The 24,093-nt window shown below is 41.5% G+C and overlaps 1 protein-coding gene across 2 annotated transcripts; it reads left to right on the top strand.

The window, feature by feature from the left end:
- Positions 1-639: 639 nt before the first annotated feature.
- Positions 640-17,513, top strand: txndc16 (thioredoxin domain containing 16). Of its 2 annotated transcripts, XM_086147965.1 has the most exons (20): positions 640-1,046; positions 1,315-1,483; positions 1,964-2,046; positions 2,238-2,314; positions 2,573-2,647; positions 5,128-5,249; positions 5,446-5,536; positions 6,348-6,516; positions 7,007-7,176; positions 7,308-7,368; positions 7,466-7,601; positions 7,685-7,837; positions 8,031-8,090; positions 9,192-9,396; positions 12,243-12,379; positions 12,744-12,828; positions 13,465-13,606; positions 14,192-14,379; positions 14,468-14,658; positions 17,054-17,513. In XM_086147965.1, exons 2-20 carry the CDS (start codon positions 1,327-1,329, stop codon positions 17,281-17,283), a joined length of 2,532 nt encoding a protein of 843 aa, XP_086004091.1. In that variant the 5' UTR covers positions 640-1,046; positions 1,315-1,326; the 3' UTR covers positions 17,284-17,513. The 2 variants fall into 2 exon arrangements, with proteins under 2 accessions (XP_086004091.1, XP_086004092.1); XM_086147966.1 differs by lacking the exon at positions 2,573-2,647.
- Positions 17,514-24,093: the final 6,580 nt, after the last annotated feature.

Genomic DNA, 24,093 nt, shown 5'->3' with positions numbered 1-24,093 from the left:
CCTACTAAGTCTCGCCAGTGGCCCTTCGTCACGCCCATTTTCACCTCCCGTCAACTCATTGGTTAGTTTTGCTGCCCAGCCTCCGCGATTGTCGCACTCCATAGGCCGGTGATGATGTCAACTGTCAAATGCTCCGCCCCCCTCAGCACGATGACTGGTCAGGAAGCAAACTCAAATTTGTTCTATGATTCCATTGGCTCAAAGAAACACGTGGGTATCTCTTGCAAAAAGCAGCCTTCAAAACAACTTCCAGAAAGGTTAAGTAAGATGAGAGACAGCGCCGATCTGTGGATAACCGGAATTTTTTCGAAGTAAAAGCATCATGCTGACGTACACGTTATTGCATTTATACCCATTTAAATATTCCAGTGGTATATCACGTAACTTCTTTTGGATAGGGGGAAGTACAGTATCTGTTTCTATGACATATAGATACATATATATGATCGGTAACTTTCATCTTGGTCTTAAAATCAAATATATAAATAGATAATAAATTACATTTATTCATTACGATTGTGTTTTCATATCAAATACCTTTGATATTTATGTGTTTTATTCAATATTAGATTATTTAATTATCATCGGACTGATTGGCTACATATTTTGTCTCCCGATAACAGGAAAAGCGAGTCACTTGAATTCGGTGTATTGACAGTTTAAAATGAACGCGAGACCTTACGTTACTCATGTTTAATGAACAATAACTTTGGAAAATAACTTTATATTTCGTTTTTTTTCTCTCCCTCGGACATGGCTCCACGCACTATTGTGTGGTTTTCACAAGAGCTTTAATCAAGCCATAAATGGAGAGCAAGTGGCTGCTAGCCGTGCATGCTAACCAACCATCGTCACATACCTAACACAAGCTGAAATCGAGTTTTTTTTTAATATATCATTTATTTTACACTTGAATGCGAAGTTACCTGATAACATTTTTACTCTCATGTATTTTCCTGCATTCCACATGTTTAAATTTGGATTCAAGTATTCCTGGCATCTGGAAAAACAACATTTTACCCTCGACTGCCTTTGGCTAACCTCAGGTAACTTAGCATTATTTATGTTTTTAAATTCATTTCAGGGACCAAATAAAACTAGTCTGTATATTTAAAGAAATAATTCGGTGTGTTTATGTCAAGCTCCTTTTTCTACCTCTGTCATTCACAAATTGTAGCGTTATACTTCTATAATACATATTCCTGTACAGTAATAATACTAATGTTTTTCCTTTCCTTTCCCTCCCTCCTTCTGTCTCTTTCCCTCTTTGCACACGATTTGTTTATCAATACATTTCCCAACATTTCCCCACAGCTCGTAAGAAACATGATGTGGATAAACGTGGCTGTTTTCACACTGTGGATGATCTCAGGGGGATGCACAGATCAGGCCAACATCTCAGACCCCATTCAATACACAGCCCTGGACTTCCTTGCAAAAGTGCATTCGGGAAAAATGATTTTCATCTATTTTGAGCACCAAGGTAGGCTGTGCAATGTGTCACAAACATATAACTCAATTTATCAGCATTTCAGACAATGCATTATTGTGGAAATGTACTACATTCAACCGCTTGGGTTGTTATTTTATTCAGAAATGGAGTTTCGTTGGTTGTGCAATTTTTTTTTTAATTCCAAGAATGAATTGAAAATATTTTTGGTCAGTAAAACAGCAAAAATTGTGTTGATTGTTTACAAAACATATATTTATATTTGTCCAGATTTTATACACCCCATCATCAAGTTGCCAAACCTGGTTTTGTGACAGAATTCCAAAGGGGGATTTATTTTCATTTATTTTGAGTGAACATCAACCGAATCAAAGAAAATTCAGTGTTGGTCAAATATAAGCATCAGTCAGAAAAATACACTGCAGAACACTCTGGACTACTAACAGAATGCTGCCAATGATATTTTTTTTTTAAATGAAGAGTAACTATGTGCCTCTCTTCTCATACCCCCAGTCTCACCAACCATCTCTCTATTCTTGGTTGAGTTGGAAAAGTCAGCTGAGGTTCTACGGGATTATGGGATACTGGTTGGCAAGGTAACTTTTACAAAGTTTGATAAATTTCACAGAATTTTGTATTGAAAAGATGTTGGCATGGTCATTCATAGCGGAAAGGAGGGTTTTTGCAGTGAGTGGTCAGATTGTGGTTGAATAATTGGGTGATTGTTCTGGATTCACATGAAACTAGACAGGTGGTTTCATTTTGTGCCCTTTTTCATTTTGTTCAGATCGACTGCAATAAGGAGCAGGTTCCTTCATATTGTGCCAAAGACCAACGGGTGCTGCATGTAGCATACCTGTTCAGGTATGTTGCTTTGCACTATTTACTTCTCATTGCAATGATATGCTCATCATTTATTGTTTTTTTGTTTTCTTGTTGCTATCTGCATCACTGTGGACAGCAAAATAAGAATTTCATTATACAGGCACACATGTTTCCTGACTGTACATATGACAATAAACTCTGAATCTCAAATCTTGAACATGGTGTTGTCTGATATTAGTGTGAAAAGAAACATTATTATCGTCATGGTCTGTCACAATTATTTTTTTTCTCTCTCAGGAATGGTAAGGAGTTCTTGAGTTTTGATTTGGACACTGTGTTTGATGTCAACTCCATAGTCTCTGAAGTCTTGTTGTAAGTAAACCGTGTTGAATGTTATATAGTTCTTTGACTGATACTTATCATCCAGGCCTCCCCCTGCTGTGTGTAGATCCTGGATGACCTTGAAGGGCATCCTTACTCTGACCACTTAATTTCTGACCATTCAAAATAGTTTATTCTCAATTAAATTCTTGCCATCGTTATTGTTTGTGAAATTTATAGGAAGCGATAGGCAGAAAATTGAAACAACTCCTCTCACGAGAGGAAAAAGAAGAAAAATATAGAACACTTACAAAGCAAATACCTTTATGTTTCTGCCGAACCCAAGTTAGCCAGGTGAGGGGAAAAGCTCTTTGTCAGGGACCGGGTCATTGAGGTAGTGTCATCTACCATCCCTTCTTGGTTCTCGGCTCACAGTGCCAGCTGGGTCCCCTCCTCGCTCTGCAATAAACCCCTCCCCGGGGGAGAGTTAGGGTTTCGGTGCTTGGTCGGTTCTCCACAGTGGTTATTTTCCACCATAGCAGTTCAGCAGAGGGAGACTGGAACCAAAGTGTAAATGGGTATTTATTTATTAATGATGTTTAGCAAGAGCTTCTGTATTTGGATTATGAAGAACCTGAAGCAGTATAAAGGATAGATACAAATGCAGGAAAGGATTGATTAAGATTGAATAGTTATTGTGGGAATAATGACTGGAAGAAATTGGATAACACACTTAAATTCAAATGAAGAAGCACCATTATCCAGGTCCAACTACTATTTTCTTTTCAGGCACTCTTTAGTAATATAGGACAATGGTACAGTTATAGTAATAATAACAATAATATTAATTTCATATGTATTACTATATGTTATTTAACCTTGCTCACCTGGGGTTATTAACTAAAGGAACATTGCCTCCCCAATGGCACCTCTGAAATATTATTAGTGCCCAGCTGAAGCAGAGCAACAGTAGTTTTCCTGCAAGTTTCAGGTCCTTCGGCAAAGCGATCATGTTGAAAACAAACACACAATGGGAAAATCAGCTCTTGTTTCATTGGTTTGTTTTTGAGAGACACCACAATGCTCAACTACACCAATTAGATTTCAGGACGTGTTTTGAGTGTTGTCAAGTGTTCCCCTCTCCGTCTCTGGAGGTGGTCAGCTTGAGATATTTTATATGATCTTAAAAGGGGCATTTCTTTTCCACAAATCTCATCTTTCCCCCCCACCAGCCATCTTATGGTTATCGTCCCTTCATCCTCAGGAAAATGGCTCCACCAATGCTGCCACAAGGTGGCTGCATTACTCTTCCATCTGCCATTCCCACTGAGGACTAAATGTGCTGAATCCCTGTTTTATTTTGTCAAACTTTGCTTTCAGCACCAACTTCCGGCCTAATACTAGTGATGAAGTATCAAATTTTTCAAATCCTGCTTTAAGAGCAATAGTTTTCAAGTTAAACATAACAGTGATTGCCTAATTTTTTGATGGCTCATTTATTTGATAAATAGCCTTTTTTCACAAAGTGTCCCCTTTGTTATCAAGTCTGTTTTATACATTTGCACCCTTATTCATGTTAAGATTTTCAAATGTCTTCTTATATGAATTTTTTGGTCATCAGGGCCAAAGTGCACTAGTCATTTCTGCTGCATTTCTCATTTAATGGTCCTTTAATTATAAAAGCACAAAACTTATGGATTAAATACAAGTAGCCTTGATTATTTCTGTTAAGTAGACTCCCATTTGAGATGGCAGTTATTCTTATTTATGCAGTTTCTGAATGCCAACTGGTCTAGGTTGAACTAGGTTCCAGAATGAATGAATGAAGCCTGGCATGATGAGATGATATAAGATGAGATGAAATGTAGTTTAATGATCCCATGCTTGGGAAATGGTTTAAATGATTGTTTAAATGATGTGCTGCATTTAAGTGAAAGTGGTCCAAAATCACTGTTTTTTTGTAATTAACGTCCATTTGTGCATTGTGTCAGAATAAACACAGCAAAGGACTAGCACTTAGCACTTGTTACAGATGAAAGTGTTAATCCATAGAATTAAGTAAATGTTTAGCTTTAATCGTCACGTAAACTATAGCATTACCTCATATGCATGACTAGTTTGGCATTTATTAATCGCATCAGCTCACTTTTTATTTAATTGAAAAAATACATATTTATATTCAATATTGCTGAGGAAACTCCTACTAAATTGGAGTTGTCAATAAAACAATCCCAGGAATAGCTGTAATTAATGTGTGTAAAGCCCAATTCATCTTTATTACAATTAATCACGTAAAGAGGTGCATCAGTAGAAATTGCGATATCCCGCTGCTCTGAGGGACTTCAATACTGAAGTCCCAAGCCAGGGTAAACAGAGTCTGAAATTTCCGAGACAATTGCTTGTTTCTGTCTTTTCATCATATTTCTTGACGGGGAGAAAAAATAAAAATCTAAGAGACCTGCCTCATCCTTCATGTTGTGTGCAGCCTTGATATGAAGGCAATGTTATGTCTCCTTGTCCTTCTCCTGCAGCGCCATCCTGCGCGACGAGGTCAAGTACGTCCACTCAGACAATGACCTCCTGGCCATGGAGAAAACTGCCAGAGGCAAGAGGGATATTGTGCTGGGTTACGTCAGCAGTCTGGGGACTCAAGGTGAGGAAACTCAAGACAAGCGGAGAGACAGAAAAATGGTTTAATGTGGTATTTATTAACTCAGATAACTTCTCCAGGTCTGTTTTGTTTCACATGAGAGCTAGGGGAAGTCAAAGTCGCAGACCACCCACTAAATCAATTGTCTTGTCAATGTGATGCATTAATTGTGTTGTTGGTTCTTACTGTGTTGCTCCAGAGCACAGATCCATAATGGAGACCGCTTACGTGTATGGATCAAAATACCAATTCATCCTCATTACCGGAGGCCCTGTCTTGAAATACTTAGGGTAGGTCCTTCCTCCTACATTGGTTCTCTGTTATGGGCGTGGAGGTTGAATCACATCGTTGTTCGTGGAGGATACAATCAAATCTTACGTTTGACCCAGACATGATGCCATGTTGTTTTTTTTTCGACTGGCTGCGGATTGATGGTACTGCAGGACATGTTATGATAGATGTCTAAACATTTGTATCCAATAAAAATGAGGCCAAGGAATCAATTTAAGTTACTATAGTTTAACATAAAACATTTCCCGCACCCCTTAAATGAAACAATTGTATTTAAGGTGTTCGCAAATCAGATGAAATTCATATTCAGTATAATTTCTGCAATTAAGCAGAGCTGTCTATCTGTCTGTCTGATTATAATATTCATATCTATAGTAATATTTATAATAATGATAATGTAATAAACTTTACACTCTTCCTATCATCACATATCCAAATGCTCTGCAGACACCAAAGTCTGTGTGCAAGGAAACATGTTTCTTCACTGTGCATGTGACAATAAATGCTATGCATCATGAATCTTACAATATAAACAATAGAATACAAAATATAAAAAGAGAAGTGTTGAATGAATGAATGAAATTAGTGTTACTTGAATAGCTTCCAGTTATTTTTGTTCCCTGGTTCACACAATAGATTCGGGTGGTGGTTGAAAGGAAAACCTGAAAAGAGTAAAGAAAACAAATATAAAGGTTGTATTGCTTTTAGAATATTGTTTCATCATGTCTCGTCAACTGTCTCAGCCAGGTCAATAAATCCATTTCAACAAGTCAAAAGATGAATTGGTGTTGTTCTCCATCCCTCGGTCAGCATGAATGAATCCCTGCCCTCGTCCGGAGTGTGGGTCCTGCACTGCAGCTCCCACGCACGGGTCGCGACCCCCACCAACACAGAGCGCTGCCCCCTGACACAGATGAGGAGGCCCCTGTCCACGCTCAGCCTCCATGCCTTCCTGCAGCTCATGGAGGTTCCTCTTGTGGTAAAGGAGGGGTCACAGGGGGGCTGGACCCATCGCAGCTGTCATTGGGCGAGGGGAGGGGTTCAACCTGATCACAGGGCCACATATAGAGACAAACATCCGCTCACCCTACAGACACACAACCATTCACTCTCTCATTCATACGTCAGGTAGAGACAAATCATCCACTCTCATTCACATCATATTGACAAACAACTATTAACTCTGATTCACATGCCATATAGACAACCATTCAGTCACTCATTCACCTGTCCTGTAGAGACATGCAACCATTGGATAAATATCCAGCAATTTGATGGCACTATATTGCCATAGCTATTGACTAATCACCCTCATAGATACAAGTGTAGATGTGGAAGCAGGCTCATGATTAATTGTTTCGTGTGGAAAAAATGACATTTTTATTAGTATTGAACAGAAGATAATATTCCAAAGGTAGAGGTGACCCGCAGTATTGCAATTTTTTTGTCTATGTCACTCTCACCCTCAGTCTGAAGTGTATGAAGACCCCTCTGCTGTCCCGGCCCCCCAGTTCCCATACCAGCTGACCCCCCAGCTCTTCCTCTTCTCTCATCCTGGGACCGAGGATGTGGACCGGGACACGGCCACCGCCCTGGCCTGGAGACTCCGCGGCCTCGCTCTGACGGTACTTGTGCACAGGTGAGGGGTAACGGCTTGCACATATCACACACCTTGGTTGATAACTGATGACACAAGGTATCCAGCTCCAGCTCACTTTTAATGGACTTTCTGAACTTTACGCCTCTCTCTTTGTCTGTGTGTGATATTAGGAAGAGTCCTGCAGTGAAAACTCCCAATGAATATAATGTTGCTTACAGGCTGCCTGAGAGGGTATGACTGTTACACACCTTCCCAAATGACACAGTTCTCATTTAGATGAACACGTTTGTATTTCACACTTGGTTTGTGTGTTTGCGTTCCCTTCCAGGGGCCCGAGGTGAAGTATTTGACCTTACGCAACTTTAACGAGGTGTCTGAGCTCTTCTTATACCAGGAGAAAGATGAGGAGGATGAGGAAGAGGAGGAAGGTGCGGAGGATGATGAGGATGAAGACCAGTCCGATGGTGAATCAGAATACATGGTTGCCATTAATTAGTGGATGAGTGAGGATGTGCGTGTATTTATGTGCTTGTGTGTCGGTCCACAGGCACACTGGAGGATGAAATCGCCGCCTCCGTGTATGAAAATCGAGGTGACATGTTGCACAACATGTTGGACTCGCTGATCCAGCTGACCTCTGAGAACTTCCACGCCGCAGTAGCACAAAGCAGCCTGACAGTGGTGCTCTACTACGTCAAATGTAAGTCCCTCTGCTGTTCGAGGACATCGTCTCTGCCAGGAACGCATCACTTCTCAGTGCTTAAGATTGCATTTCATTTTTCCATTTTAATTTAGAAGAGAGGCCTTGAATGGGGTTTAGCTAAAGCTAATTTCCACTTAAAGTGTGAAAATAATTGTGACTGGAAGTTGTTGTGTTTATATGTCACCACTAGGGGACGCTGTTTCAATGGCTGTTCTCAGCTCATTCATTGAAGTTGCGGAGAGACTTGCAGGTAAAGGAGATAAGTATGCTGTGGTGTGTTTATGGATACAGTAGAACCTCAGCCTACGAATTTAATTTGTTCTCTGTCTCCATTCCGAACCGAATCATCAATGAAAATCCCATTGATCCGTTATCCAGCCCAAAAATCATACTGCACACTTTTGAAACTTTTAAAATAGATATAGACAGGAATTAAACATACAGGACTGTCTCAGAAAATTAGAAAATTGTGATAAAGTTCTTTATCTTCTGTAATGCAATTACAAAAACAAAAATGTTATACATTCTGGATTCATTACAAATCAACTGAAATATTGCTGATTATGGCTTACATCTTAAGAAAACTCAAAAATCCTATCTCAAAATGTTAGAATATGATGAAAAAGTAATTTTTGTTTTTTCGATTGCATTACAGAAGATAAAGAACTTTATCACAATATTCTAATTTTCTGAGACAGTCCTGTAACCTTGATTTTTGCTGTTTTTCCGGGTTCTGTCTTTTCTTGACAGCACTTGTAGTTGAATAAATCAGCATGCAAAACCCTCGCTAACGCTATCTCCAGCTAGTTGTCGTTCATCAATCCAAACAAAGATTTGTGACCTTTGCTTCATTAACATAGTCAACCCTTTAGCCACATCAGCCGTCTTTAGTGCATCTTTGTTCATCAGGATAGTGCAAATGGTTGACTTAGCCATGTCGTAGTGCTTGGCGAGATCTGTAAACACGAAAACCACTCTCACGTTTAGCTATTATTTCTTTCTTCAGATAGACTGTAATTCTTAACTATGTCTTAACACCACAGGCACTTCTCACTTTTTTAGGAGCCATAATTAGGGTTAACTTACTGAAAATAACAAAAAAGCGATGAACAATGTTAACAACAGAGTGCCATGCACGACTGCACCATAATGCAGAAAAGCCTGTGAGTTTATTTGTGTGTTCGTGCACAGAGGCTTGTTCGCCGCTCGATTCAAAATATGATCGCAAACTCTGTCCTAAGGCTGGTTCTACTGTATTTCAAACTGTTATATTTGATGATACCATACTTGATACGCAAGGGGCTGAAAATAGGTGGCTTTCACGACCATATCGGTTATTCTCTGTACTCAGACTCGGAGGTGGACGACGTTCAGATGGGCGCTGTTGACTGCGGCGAGTGGACGGACCTCTGTGCTGCTCAGCTCAGTAACGGCCTCCCCATCCTGTTCCAGCCAATTACGGCCTTCCCCAATATCTTGCTGCTTCGCCCTCATGGAGCCGTGCGAGAGTACAGAGGAATGCTTGGAAGCAGAGCACTCCATCGCTTCATTATGTTGTGAGATCTCTTTACTTCATATTCAAGCCATTATCCTCTGAGAAGTGCTCATTAAGTTTGATTTTTAATCAGTGCAATATTAGAAATGAGATGCTAATCTTATTTTCCTGCAGTAGAAGTGCCGTAGTCCAGAGCACTGTGTATCAAGGGGTTTAAATTAATGATGTAGAACTAAATATACTGGACATGTCCTAATCATGGATCCTGAACCTAAAAGTATTTTGTGGTCTGTTGGGTGAAGATAAATGTAATTTAAGAAGTCAAAGCTCTTGTGAAAGCCATAGTTGTAAACCTTGGCTGTATTTGAAGGTAACATTCAAAAGTTTATTTACCTCACATTTAGCTCGTTTAAGGGGTATTTGCAGAAACCAATTTACAGAACTTTTGAGTTCAGTTAACATACAGCGTGAGTTTTGGAAATAGGACAATGATATGAACTTGTTTAAGGGATATTGCCTCATTTCTGTGTGCATGTGTGTGTCTAGTCTTTGTGAAAGTCAAGCACATAGTCACATAGGCCTTAGATTTGTCATTCAAAACAGGAAATACAGTAACTGGGAATAAGCAAAGCACTTAATCCCCCTTTTACATAGAATCCAGTCCATGTGCGTTTAAAAACATGCGGTAAATCCTTTGCCACTGGCAAGATTTACTGATATGGCTGAAGAGAAAAATCAAGAAAAGGCAAAACAACCTTTTTCGTCCCTGCGGGGATGTTTTTCTTGGACAGCAGTGCAGCTACACTGGACAAAAAAACTGGTAGATGAGCACACAAATGAGAAACAAAAGGGGGTCTCAATGTATTTAACACAGATCAGTGCTTTCAGAACTAGAGAGGGGGCAACAGGTGACTTCCTCCCTCCAGACCTCTCTAAAACCTGCTATTTTTCTTTACTGCCAGATATAATCACTAACATGTATGAGCTTAGTCGTGTATAAACAAGTGCAAACTATTCCTTCTGTAGCTAAATGGGCTTCTTGGTTTGGGTCACGCATTACTGCACCTCAAAAATAACCTACAACATGAAGCTACTGAGTTTGCATCAGACTCACAGGGGTTATTGCTAATGTTGATGCTCAGTCTTCTCTTCAGTTATCTTTCACCGAAGAGAAGATTTCTATCCCATGATCAGCCCCTTGATTTGATCCGTTGCATTTCATTAAGTCCTGATCTTGCGGTCTGACCCGTCTGTCCAGCAATGAAACCAGTCAGACCAAACTGCCATTTCTCTCTGACTCACCATTTTCTCAGCATTTGCCTTCATATTATATTTATATCTTTTTTTTTTTGTTGATTTAAATGAGGGGTGGGCAATATGTTTTTACAAGGGGCCATATGAGAAACCTGAACGGTATTGGAGGGCTGAACTGATGATAACTTAAACTTATTATAGCTCAAAAGAATTATGTCCCATTGTAAAAGGCAGTAAATTACATATCCTGATTAGCTGCTACTGGTTATCGCAATCATAAAATAAACAATACAAACAAAACAAAATCAATCATGACATCAGTGTTCTCAGAAGGTCTCTAGCGTTGACCTTCACATACACTAAAATAGTGTTTAGCAGTATGCTAGAAATATAAAATTGATCAACTTTATGCAAAAAGCAAAAAGTGCTTTGTATTAGTGTTATATGATAGCATATTACCGCTGCAGATTCCAACAAACACTCTCTGGTAAACTGTCCGTCCCTAAATAGCTTGCTTTTTCTGGCGATTTTGTGGGATATGGCATAAGTTGCCTTGAAAGCTGCATTTCTTGGTGTGCAAAGCTTTATAAAAATACCCTTGTTTTGCGGTTTTGCTAGCAAAATATCCGACTAGCTTCATCAGACAAGTCTTTGTATCCTTCTTCATGCTTAGTCAGGTAGTGGCGATTCAAATTGTAATCCTTATACGCTTTACTTTTGGCTTCAATAAATAAATATTTAGCAGTTCTTTTTTTTTTGTTGAAGATGTGGCGTTTAGCATCAACTCCTTTTTTTACCGGGAGCTGACATTTCGAGGGGTAAACTGGCTAACATCAATCGTCTCAATTCACATGTCATAGATGTAAATATGTGCGTCTTAACATTAGAAAAACAACAAAAAACGCTGAATTCTAAATTAAAGCAAGACACTTGTATAACATCAACAGAATGAATGTGTTTTTTCGGTTGACCTCATGCAGGCAGGCCAGGGACGGCAAAAAATGCTGTCCGTGGGGTGTAAAATGTCCAGGTCTGAACAAACAGATGATTGAATTTGAATTTCTGATTATTAGACTCTAGCTCACAAGTGACCCTTTTGTTTGTATAAACCACACCTGTCCAAAGTTCGGTCCGTGGGCCAAATGCAGCCCATGTTCAAATTTACACCGGCTTGCATCCTGTAAAAAAAAAGAAGCTATTTTATAATTCACCAGCAGATGGCAGTAGACCTGTGATTACACTTGTGCGTGAAACTTTGACCCTTGTCACAAGAGTCAAAGGGCATTGTGGGATCCTTTCCAGCCCTTTTCAAAAATGACGACATTTAAAAGACATCATTATGTTTCAAATGAACCTAGATATGTTTAATCTTTCTGAAAAGTTTTTTTTTTCCCCAGACAGACTTTTTCTCATTCTATGTGATATTCAAAAATGAGTGATTTTGATAAAAACTTTAAATTTGTGTTCTGCATTAAGACATGAAAAGTATGTATTTTGTCATAAAAAATAATGAAAAATTCATTTGCATTTAATGTTAATGGTTCAAAGAATGTCAGGCTGAACGGTCGTCCTTCACACATTTTCACACACCAAATATGGACCTCTATGCAAAAAGTTTGTTCACCCCTGGCATAAACTTTCTCATCCAACCAGGAGCCGGCCTTCCTCCCCAGTACCACTGTCCACCCAAGATGAAGTATCGTCATTTCTCCAGGAAGCGATGGATCCCAAGTCAGCGGGGTACAAGCCCGACAGAGTCCTCGGGCTGTTTAAGACGCAAACGCATGCAGGTTAGATGCTGAACCCATGACTAAATCTGCTGCCCTTTCTTTTTTCCTCACAGGTTGTTGTATCTTGTTTGGAATGCAAATGTTTAGATGCTGCACACCAGGTTAACACTGCTCTGACATGTCAACACAGCTGCTAAATGTTTGCCTTTTAGGTAAACACAGTTCACAGTCCTTATTTTTGCCCAGTCAGATTTAGTGTTGACTTCTTTATTTATTGTTTATACGCAGCTCCTGCTGTCATAGGACACTGCCTTTTTCCGTTGAATTAAAGAGAGGAAATGTACACTGTCTAAAGTGGTTCATTCGAAAAGGCAAGATATTGAAGGGTGATGACATCTCATATGATGCCTTCCCATCTTGCCAGGTCTGCGACTGTTTACTGAGGCAGCAGAGGCATTACGAGGACAGCTGCTGATGGGGCTCCTCACCGACGGCCTGGCGGAGAAATGGTAACAGCTATTGGGCGGCACTTCGAGGTTTCCCTCCAAGGCTGAGTTTGAAACACCAAATCAGGTCTTATCTCAACAAGGTACGATGAGGCGCCATCTAAATCGGGCCAATCAGAGCGGATGAGAGCACAAGCAGTTCTGTCGCTGGTTAATGTGATGTTTAAAAGTTAGCAGACGGAGCCGACGCATCGTCTCTACGTCCGTACGTTTGTGAACGAGAAACTGCTCAGGTCCCAGCAGAGCGATACATTGTCTCTGGGGGATTGCATAAGAGTATATCCTCCTTTCAATTGTCATCATCTGAGTTTGCCGTATATCAATGATTACTTAGAGAGTAAATCTGCTTTGGTGTCTTCACACAGTGCAACTAACAGACCAGGACATCTGCATTAAAATGAAAATCTATTAAATAATGTAAAGGTCTGTTGATATATAATGTATTAATCGTAGAATGTGTTTTTCACATCAGAAACAACAAGGACAACAGCCCGTGGTCACAATCCACCTCACACAAATCATTAGTTCAGATATAAAGATATTATATTCAGATGAATAATGTCCGACTGTCACTGTAACCGGTATTTGAGATGTATCGGTACATATGCCCTGTGTATGTGTGTGTGTGTGTTGCTTCAGGGCTGCAGATCTCAACGCAGACCTTCCACTCATTTTGGCGTTTCCATCTTGGAAAACTCTCAGTCATCCTTCCAAAATGTCTCTGTCTTCGTCTGCCGAGGAGCTGATCTCCGATATTAATGCGGCTCTGCTGCATCCACTGGTAATTCAAACCACGCGTCTCCCCAGCCTTCCCATGCCATGCGCTTCTGTGAATCCATCCAGACATCACCAGTTTATTTATTGGAACACACACTCCACTTGAGTAGCGGTAAAATGAAAAGCAGCCCTAATTAAAATCCAGAAGTTTTCCAACCTGGGTTGATAAAAATCTCCACCGTATTTGTAATAAAGTCTCAGTGGGTCCTGTAACGGGCACCATATGTGTTTTCATGGAGTTCTTAAACGGTTCACGCCGGCCTCCGTCAAGATGTTCAGTCAGCTCACATTGAATTCCGTAATGCAAAACCTCAACGCTGCCTTTGTATACAAACTGTCTGAGGGGCTGCCGCAGGGAAGCGTTAAAGAAATCTTTTATTTCCAAATTCCAGGCTCAATATTTGATCTGTTTTAACACAGCTCATTTGTCTTGTTTTGAACAGTGCTTAACCCTCATATTAAGTTAAGGGTCAATTTGACCCATTGGGTCAATGGGTCAAATGGGTCAAATTGACCCTTAACATAATATGAGGGTTAATAGCGTATTAGCCTCGCTGTCATCTTCCCGTATCTAACTTTGTTTCTCCAGCCCGAACTGACGGTGGAAAACCTGCCGGGCTTCCTCAGCCGGGGCAAAGCCCTCCTTGTCCTGTTTGTCGGAGAGGAGGAGGACGAGTTCGGTCAGAGGCAGACCCGGGTGCTGCTGGAAGAAATGAGAGGTTTGGTGGACTTGGGTGGGAGGAAGATGAAGCCTTACCTTCCCTGCTGGATCCACCTGTGTGTAGCCTTTGTCATTTAATACAATCGGTAATCCTAATTTCCCATAAACATTCATAACCTTCAGATCATTTGATTTGTTTCACAGCGGCCACACCCCGGCTGGCGTGTTGGTCCTCGAGTCCTACCTGGGCTCTCTTCCCCCGCTCCCCACCCTGGTTCTCACTCATTTGCCCAGCAGAAAAGAAGTCTACCGCTTCCCGCCCAGCAGCCCCATGCTGGCCCCGTCTGTCCTGCAGTGGCTGCAGCGAGTGGAAGAAGGGAGCGAGTTCCCTGCAGGTAAGAAGACAGTAAAGTAGAAGCGAATGGTAATGTTTGTATCACATTGCCAATGCAATTTGTCTCTTGAGCACATATTCATTCATAATCCTTCTCGTTAATCATGACTAATTGACCGTCATGAATTGCGTATTAATGAACGCGGCACAAATATTGTACCTGTAGAAATACGGTAAAAGCACGGAGCAGCGATATCATTTGGGGGAAAATACCTCTCCGACGTCCGGATGCTTCGACGCGCCGCTATCCGTCTGGGGCGTGGTCGTATTGCATTTCACTTCCCGGGTCCGGTGTCTGTGTGCTGCCTCACTGTCAGATGGAGGGAAAACCGCCATTAAAAAAACACGAATAAGGAGTCTCTCTAATGTGAGCGTCTGCCATCCCAGAAACCTCGAGAGGCCGCTAATAGACGCTCTCCTGCAATGAGTCAGTGCCTCCATCATCATGCATGCAGGAAAGATCTGAAATATATCCGTATTCCGGCTCCTTTTTCTGCGTCATTTCCCCTCTCCGCTCCCTCTAATTGCGGTAAAAATAGTATCCTCGGGGGGCGGCTGCGGCTCAGCCAGCAGAGCAGGACTTCCCTGCGGTCACGGAGTTGGCGGTTCGATTCTCGGAAGTATTCTCAGGCAAGACACCGAACCCCAAGTTACTCCCGATGGCCTGGTTAGCGCCTTGCATGGTTGTGTCTGAATAGGTTAATGCAAGATATATTTTTTTAGTTTTTTCAATTTTTCTTACTTTCATTGTTTTTTGATATACCTCTTGATGAAGTCATCCATCTATGCTATGCTATCTAGTATAAAGTACTTTCCCAGTGGAGAGCAAATATCAGCTCTTCATGTAAGGTAGTAAAATCTCAGCTGCAGCTGCCGCTAAATGGCATTGGATGAGGGTCTTTGGCGAGAAATGAGCAGCTTCTTTTGGGTAATAAAATCAAATTGTCAGCGTGATTCCCGCTCCCGAGAATAATTTCTTAATTTGCTCTCACACGGTGTTGTGACTCGCTCACAAACCCAGTTATTCTAGTTCTGTCTTTTGCAGAACCTTCATTTGTTTTCATCTACGAACAGTCACATTACCAAACAATGATTAGTGCGACCTGTCTGACTATTCCTTTATGCGAATAAAAAGGAGGCACGTCACTATTTGAGCTCCAATAAATTTAGATTGATTGATTTCATCTCTAAATAGCGTCAACACGGTCTATAAATATGAATAAAACCGTGACAGACTCGCGCTTGCGGAAGTCTCGCTCTGTCCAGGGGAATTCAAAAGGTATTTACACGGAGCTCACAGCTAAGAGGGGTAATAAATGTAAACTGGTCTTTAAATGACCGTGGTGATAGATTAGGTAAATTTAAACCGTCCACAGGCGTGAACCTTTGACCTTTCATACCGAGTAGTTTTCTGCAGTAGCAGTGGCTTCAGGCCGGTCTTGCCGTGACTTGTCTGCTATTTACTCCAACAAAATATTTGCAATCCCTGACGGATGGCAGCGGACACATCTAATGGTTTTTGAATGTTAATAAATGAATAAATATTTGAGGCACACTCGAGGACACTGTACAGACACTTACAAAAAATACAGATTTTTAAAAGAATAAGTAAAAATAAAAGTGACAAAATTGTTAAAAAAAAAAACGATTTTTTAATCACTCAAAATGGTTGTGTTTCATCACAATCCCTGTTTTTTCAATATCCGTGTCTCAGTGATTAATGGGGACACAAATACTTGAATTATGTGCAATATCGAGCCAAAAAGAGCAGCTGCACAGCGGCATGGTGACTCCATGGGGCATTCATATTCAAGATATTTGTTGTTTTTGTGCCCTAGACCAGGGGTCGGCAACCTACTGTTTTTTTTTTTGCGTAATTGTAATTCTATATTTGAAGATGACGGTGATTTCGTAACATTGTTTAGTTTCTTGTCGCTCAAATTACATGCCACAAACGCCACAAATGTGCAACACCCGCCTGAGAATGGTTAGAGACTCGCAACTCACTTGATGAAGTCTACAGGAGTGGGCCTTTGAGAATACATTTGTTTGGAAATGAGAAATAGTGGAGCTCGGTCAGGAGGGTGCTGAGGTAGGATCTGTCTGTCAGGAGGTCTGGAGGAAGACCAGAGTGGATGTTAATGGTCGGAGGGAAGTTAGTTGGTGTGAGAGACGAGGACGAGATGGAGGCAGGACACCTGAAGGGATCGAGCCATAGGAGGAGGGGGAGAACCCGCCCCATAAACCCCATAAGCCCCATAAACTTTTATCCAAGTAGTCTGAAATGTTCTTGTGGTCGTTTTATTTTATTGTAAGTCGCAGAACACGTGTTTATTGGCCGCCATGGTTTCCAGCCAGTTGTAAGTGGAGATGTCTGCGCTGCTCCCTCTCCTCAGGGACACTGGGCGAGGACAGCTGGCCTCCTGCCGTCAAGTTCTACGACTTCCTGTCAGTCATGGATGAGGAGGAGCCCGGCTGGGCTCAGCAGAAAAGTGCCAGAGAAGAAAACAAAGACGCCGAGGAATCCGACGTCAGGGAGGACGACTTGCCGTCTGAAAAGGCCCCCGGCTCTTCTCGCGGCTCCCCGACTCCTGCCCCGACGTCCAGCCTTCACTCTGAGCTCTAATAATGTCAACTCCAGTTATGCTTCACATATTTTTTTGATTATTTCATTTAACTCCACATAGCAATGGAGGACCAATTGTGGGACAGCACTGAGTTCCCTTCGAGGACTGCCAAATGTGAATGGTGTATTTTTAGACATGTTTACATTTATGTTCTGTACTGGCCTCTTGTCAGGTTTATAAGTGCTTTTTTACTGTTTGGCGGGGTTTTATTAAAGGGACCTGGAGCCGACGATCCACCGGGTCTGTCAATATTATGTCAAACTACAACCCAGGCCAAGATAGAAACAAGAGGAAGACATGTCATACCAGCTTACCAAAGGAAGAATGTTCTGCACATACATACTATAGACATGAACGTATACATATATTTATATAGAACAGCCTTTCTTGTCATTGCAGAACACAACAATATTTAAATGCAACTCCTTTGGTGTAGAAAACAAAGGGAGAGAGAGAAGGAAAAAACAGCAATGTACTGCACAATTTTTTGACAAAATTTAATGAAACTAAATGAAAACAAACACCACAGGACTGGCTAATTCAGTCCCAGCATGAATTACTGAAAGGCATTTCAAAGGTAACCCTACCTGGGAGGACTAATAGGTATAGATGCACAAAGAGTTATTTCTTTAACAATCACAATTTATAACATTTGGCCGCCATTGTTTTACTAGCACAATGCGTGTTGAGTATGGAAGTTGCATTGTGTTAACTTTGGCTTTCCACTACATTTAACGTCTGCTCTATATGGTACTGTACAGGTATGTACGGTAATAATGCCACATTGTGCTTCTTTAGGTCGCATATTCCAGCCTGAAGGAAACAAAGGGACTGATACTAGTCTCCAGAGTTTTCCAAGGGACAAGAAGAGCAGAAAGGAGTGGGGCATTACTTGTAAATATACACAGCTTACAAAGTTCTCGCTTCTTCTCTCTGGTTGCATTTGACGCATTTAGCCGAGCTAAGCCGCTGAAAGAGCTGACGGATGCTGCTAGTTTTCAATGGACACTCAAGCCAAACGACGTTCCTACGGTTTTCTTTCACAAGCAGACAAAATCCTCGGGAAATGAGTGAAGCCTGCTTGAAGAAACGCCACAGGCAAGAAATGTTGGATGTTATCCTGTAGCATCTGATGAGGAAAGAGCTGGCACTAACATGGTCATGGAGGAAGCTGACGATGAGTAACCTGGTCAGTCGGCATAGCAGACCATAAGCGATGACAAAAAAGTGGGGCGACTTACAGCAGACACTCTCTCTGTTAGAGTAGCAACGCCATTACCAGTGACTTTGGCCAACTCTTGCCTCCATGCGTCTTTGTTATTTTTCATTAGGAATCTCATTTGGACTCCTGTCTTCAGTGTCATCTTCCTCGCTCTTGTGTCCAAATGGGAAGGGTTGCACAGATGACATCTTTTTGCACCGTACGGTAAAATGAACGCGATCGGGCCAAGGGTCAACCTTGTGACATCGCTACCCAGACAGCGCTGCGACGTAAATAACATCAAATATTGATCAAATAGGACAATAATGTCTTGGAAACAGGAGATCACTTTAAAACCTATATAGTATATTTGAATATTCATTCATTCATCATCTGCACCACTTACCTTGCACATACATCCAATCAGTCTCAAAAATCTGGAGAATTTAGAATCTGATCAGACAGAACAGAGGTCTGATCGCGGAGTTTTGTTGGGTAGAGCAACCAGAACCACCTCCTACTCAACAGCTCCAAGAGAAAGGAGGTGGTTGTGGACTTCCGGAAGAATCGGAGGAGTCGGGTACCGATCACCATCCAGGGTGAGGAGATGGAGATAGTGGACTCCTAAAAGTATCTAGGGGTCCACATCAACAACTAACTGGACTGGTCACACGACACTGATGCACTCTGCAGGAAGCGAGCTCCTCAAGACCTTCTACCAGTCTATGGGAGCCAGTGAGGTCAACAGGCTCAACAAGATGGGACTGAACCTGGATCGTCTTCAATCTAACCCAAGCTTACTGTTCTGTATATTTCCTGTGCATTGTGTATTTGCAAGTGTATTTGCAGTCCCTATGTCCTCTATTGTAAGTCGCTTTGGATAAAAGCGTCTGCCAAATGCAATGTAATGTAATGTGATGTAATCGGTGTCAGCGGGGAGGGTGACGGACAAACTGGAAGCTATCCTGGACAATCCTTCCCACCCCCTGCATGACGAGCCGTGGCTGATGGGAAGCTCCTTCAGCCAACGGTTCATCCCACCCCGGTGCAGAACTGAACACCCCAGAAGCTCCTTTGTGAACTCGGCCATCAAACTGTGCAACAGTGTGTGGACGGCACACAACTCTTACCGACATGAGGTGCATCTGTTCTACTTCCACAATCTCACTAACTTACCTATTCACATGTCATGCCCTAAATCTGCTGTCTTTCTTATCCTTGTTGGTCCCAGCCTGCATGCATCCTGCCTATTTTTGTTTATTTATTTCATTCCTGTCATTACTGTTGTCACTCTATTTATATTGTCATTTAGTTCTGGTTGTGTATTTTTCACCCTTACTGTTCCTTTATATTGTCCATTATTATCCCTGACGTTGTTGCTGCCGTCTATTTATTCATGGATGTCTCGCAATCTTATGTCTTCTGATGCTATATTTATTTTCCTTTTTTATTTTTTGACTTTATAACTGTTACGCTGCAGTGACAAAGGAATTTCCCCTATGGGGATCAATAGAGTATCTTGCTTTTATTCTTATTCTCCAATGAACCTTTGCATTCTTTTGGGCTGTGAGAGAAACCTGGAGGAACCCCACACAGACACAGGGAGGACATGGATACTAAACACCGAAAGGCCCCCCTGTGGGAATCTTGACATTTGAATAAAATGTACGTTCCGTCTGTACGACAACCACTTCTCGAGAAGGAGAAGTTTGCAGCGCCTATCTCCTTTTCGTGATTTCTCCTCTGAGTATCTGATACCCTGCCGCCTTGGCGAGTGAAGAGGCTATGTGAAAATCTCTTTCTGAATCCTTATCTAGAAAAATGATCTCTGGCTCTTTACGCAAACTGGAAATGCCACCACTAAACAGTATTCCAACTGAACTCCCAGCACATCTGCAGACCATCTGTCACATCATGCATTGTTCGGGAATAGCTGGGACTCCAGGTGAAGTCGGATTGGCACCGGTCTGGTTCCCATCCCATAATAACAATGGCATTATGAGATAGTGCTGAGTTTTCCAGGAGGAATAAAAGAAAATGCAACCGGAGGATCTGCTTTAATTACTTAGCCTGATACAGATGAGCCATGTGGGAACAATTATATATCTTAATCAGCGTGTGCGATCTGCTTTCACGGTGTATTCATTGCTGGGATTAAATTTTCTTTCTAAACCCCCAAATTGAATTTCAGCGTTCCCCTATTGCCTCTCATTACCGTGTTGTGTTTTTTTTTTGGTTCTCCCTGAATCGAGAGTCCTGCGACTTATCTGATGTTCTCAGACAGGGAGCAGCAGTAATCTCAATTTAAAAGAAGCGAGAAACCCTTAAACGTTCATGACAGGTCTATAAATATAGTTCGTGGACTAAAGAGCTCAAAAAACATTTTCCCATCAGTGCCATATTTTATCCATCGAGTCAAATCATCTGGAGAAACAGCGTCCTCCTATGATATGAGGGCAAAATGGGTACTGCGGTACAAGGAGGGCCACCAGGTGAAGTTGGTGTTTGTAATTAAAAGTAGGAAGGGGGGCGTCAGGTGTTTCTCCGAAACTGCAGTAGAGCAGTTAAATAATCAAATGAAAGGGAAGAACGACAACCAAAAATGGATGTATCACTTCACCCAAAATGGAGAGACCGTGCTTCGGATCATGTGCGTCACCAGGTCCGTTTGAACCGTCTTTAAATGTTTGTATCCTGCTCCTTTCTTCTGCTCCTGTCACAACGTGTAGGAGCTGCTGTGTTGACTCCGCTTGAACATTTCAATTCTAAAACATGGTTCGATTTCTCTCGGGTTGTGAAGACGCTGATGTCTGATGTTGTACATGAATGGCAATGTGTTTGCACGCCGCAGTGGAACTTGGGCACTGCAATGCAGCTGAAGCATGTGTTTTTTGAGTCCTTTATTTGAAATGTCTAAATCTTTCTATTTTAAAACTCATGGCGAATGAGTCCGTAATATGCAGCTTATTGATATGAAGGAAAGTCACTTCTCTTTTGCTGATGTGAGTCGTATTGCTTTGTGGTGGAGTCATAGAAATCATCTGCCTATATTTGGTTCCGCAAGAAGCGTGGTGAACAAAAGTGCTGCTGCAGGCTATGTTGCCTGCCTGAGTGTATTCCTGACTTTCCAATCATTTGTTTGGTATTTTTGAATTTTTCACCGCATTAATGGTGCCACAAACTATCATATTATTGCAGGGAATGGGCAAAAGACTTTGCACATGCGGCTCTGTGATGCTTCCGTTGCTGAAACGAAGATGTGTATTACTGACTTTAATGAATCCATGATATTTGTAATTGAGTTTTGTGAAATGTCTTTTTTTTTTTTTTCCCCATGTCGAGTTCAGTCGGTGAGCTTGTGTGTGTTTATGCTTTGGTAAAACACACACTACCAGGCTGCAGGATGAAGTATTAAGCGCTTTGAAAGTGCGACACACCTTGTTATTGTACATGCAGCGCTAAGCTACTTCAATGATACACAGGTGATTCATGTTTTCTACATTTGAGGAAGGAACTTTGGAAATATCATTTCTAAACACGCCCTGTCAACTGATAGCACCGCCAATATCAATATTGTTCATCAAGAGCACGATAATTCCGCACGCAAGCTATAATGTCAATATGGCACTGAAAACAGGTGACGGCCCATTGGATCTGCCGTCGTGCACCTGTTGTCTCTGCAACCAATACCAATCTGTCAGTTATGGCCAGTCTTGGACTGGAGGGTAACATCTTCTATCTTCTGCACTCATTCATCTGTTCACCGCAATGTGTTTGCTCCACGTCCGTGTATTTAAAGAAAAAAGTTCATGACCCCCGAGGTGTCTCTGACCCCCCCCCCCCCCCCCATCCCCCGTTGCATGTCTTTGACCTGAGGCATCCTGGAGCCGGGGCTGCTTCCGTGCAGAGATGTGTTGGGAATTTTTTTTTTTTTTTTGGTGAACTTAATCCGGCTGTGTGGGAATAGGCAGAGAAAATGCGACACTAATCGAATTCTCCCAGACACACATGGGATCTCATGGAGCGCTTGAATCTTTGTGGGCTCTATTTTTGGAACGTTCACAACTCGAGCAGTTGAGAATAGAATAGATGCTGTCCAATGGACGGGTGTGGAAATTTCCATTTTTAAATGTGACATTTTTTTTTCCCCTTTTTATTAATATTTAACTTATGTGTTTGTGACTCAGGGTATGAAGAAGTATCTATGAGAAGAAGAATGATGACTAACGCATTTGGAAACATACAGTCCCACTCAAAATACATCTCCGTTTGAAGAGAGGCACACATACACAGTCACACTCTTTCTTTTGGATGTTGGACATCCATAGTTATTTACAGGAAAAGTTCCGGAAACTGCATGGAAACGTATATTTACTCCTCTGTAAAAGACGCTGCATTTTTTGGTTTTGCTGTTTGCGCATGGAATTATAGACTCGTGTTTGTGTGTGTGAAAATGGCATTCTTGATGCTTGTTTTGAGTTTCTTTATTGGATCCAGTGGAGAGGGGAGGGGCACAACCAGTGAAGGGTGTGTTTCAAGAACTTTGGTTTTCCCTGCATGTCATGAGGAGGTGAGAGAGAGTCTGAGTTTCAGACTGTTTACAAGAATCCAGCGGCCTCTGATTTATAACCCTATATGAACATGCATCACTTGTGTCCGAGTGGCATCTGTATGCAGATTCCAACGGAATGAAGGACGAAAGATTTAAAATGCACCACCCAGCATGCACATTCACCTACACACACACACACACACACTTAACTCTTGACAGATAGATGTGCACCTTTCGCAATGATCAACAAAAGCAGAATCTCTGGTTCTACAGGATAGAAGAGAACAGGTTGACAGAGATCCTGCGTAAAGTCATTCATTACTAAAACCGCCTCTCCTGCACTCTGGCTTGCAGAGGGCGGGAGCCAATCCCAGCTCTGATTGGGCGAGAGGCGGGGTTCAATCTGAACAGTTGCCTGTCAATCACGCTGCTACATAAAGAGGCATTCATCCATTATTCACCCTATCATTCACATGTCGTAATTTTGTATATTTTTGGACGCGGGAACCCAAGCAGGGACAGTCTTGTTTTGAGGTGCAAGCGCTAACTGCTACGCCTTTTTTTTTTCCATTAATGATGAAATAAAAATGAGTTTTCATCCACTATAATATATTAATTTCATCCTTTTCCGTGTGTGTGTGTAAAATAGTAGTAGATAATAGGATGAAATTGAATTCTAATCAGAATACTTTATTGACCCCCAAGTGGCGAAGAATCTAAATGGAACTCTATATAAAAAATAAAGTAATGAATGATTTAAAAAAAAAAAGTAAAGATAAAAAGAAATAGTTAAGGGTATGTAAAAATCTATAATGTACATACATGTGGTTTTACAAGTACAGGTATATGATTGCTTGTAGTATGTATAAATCAGGGCAATTGAACAGAAGACAAAGGAACTATTACACATACGGAGAATAATTTCCCACGACTCCGCCGACAGACATGTTTCAAACCAATAATGCCGAGGTGATTTCAGCCGATGGGAGGCCGCTGGAGTTTCGGTTAAAACTTCAGTTCCTGTCCAACAGATGGCATGTGTACCTGATGATGATG

The sequence above is a fragment of the Fistularia commersonii genome, chromosome 6 (assembly GCF_037954325.1).
Source record: "Fistularia commersonii isolate RoL2024-O1a breed Wild chromosome 6, RoL_Fcom_v1.0, whole genome shotgun sequence".
NCBI classification, from domain to species: Eukaryota; Metazoa; Chordata; class Actinopteri; order Syngnathiformes; family Fistulariidae; genus Fistularia; species Fistularia commersonii.
This window is presented reverse-complemented; position numbering and strand designations above follow the sequence as displayed.

Bases quoted from the DNA above. Each gene is read 5' to 3' on its own strand.
- txndc16 (XM_086147965.1), top strand. From the start codon at position 1,327: ATGATGTGGATAAACGTGGCTGTTTTCACACTGTGGATGATCTCAGGG. The intron at 7,177-7,307 runs GTGAGGGGTAAC...GTGTGATATTAG, and splicing joins CTGACGGTACTTGTGCACAG to GAAGAGTCCTGCAGTGAAAA. The intron at 12,829-13,464 runs GTAACAGCTATT...GTGTTGCTTCAG, and splicing joins GACGGCCTGGCGGAGAAATG to GGCTGCAGATCTCAACGCAG.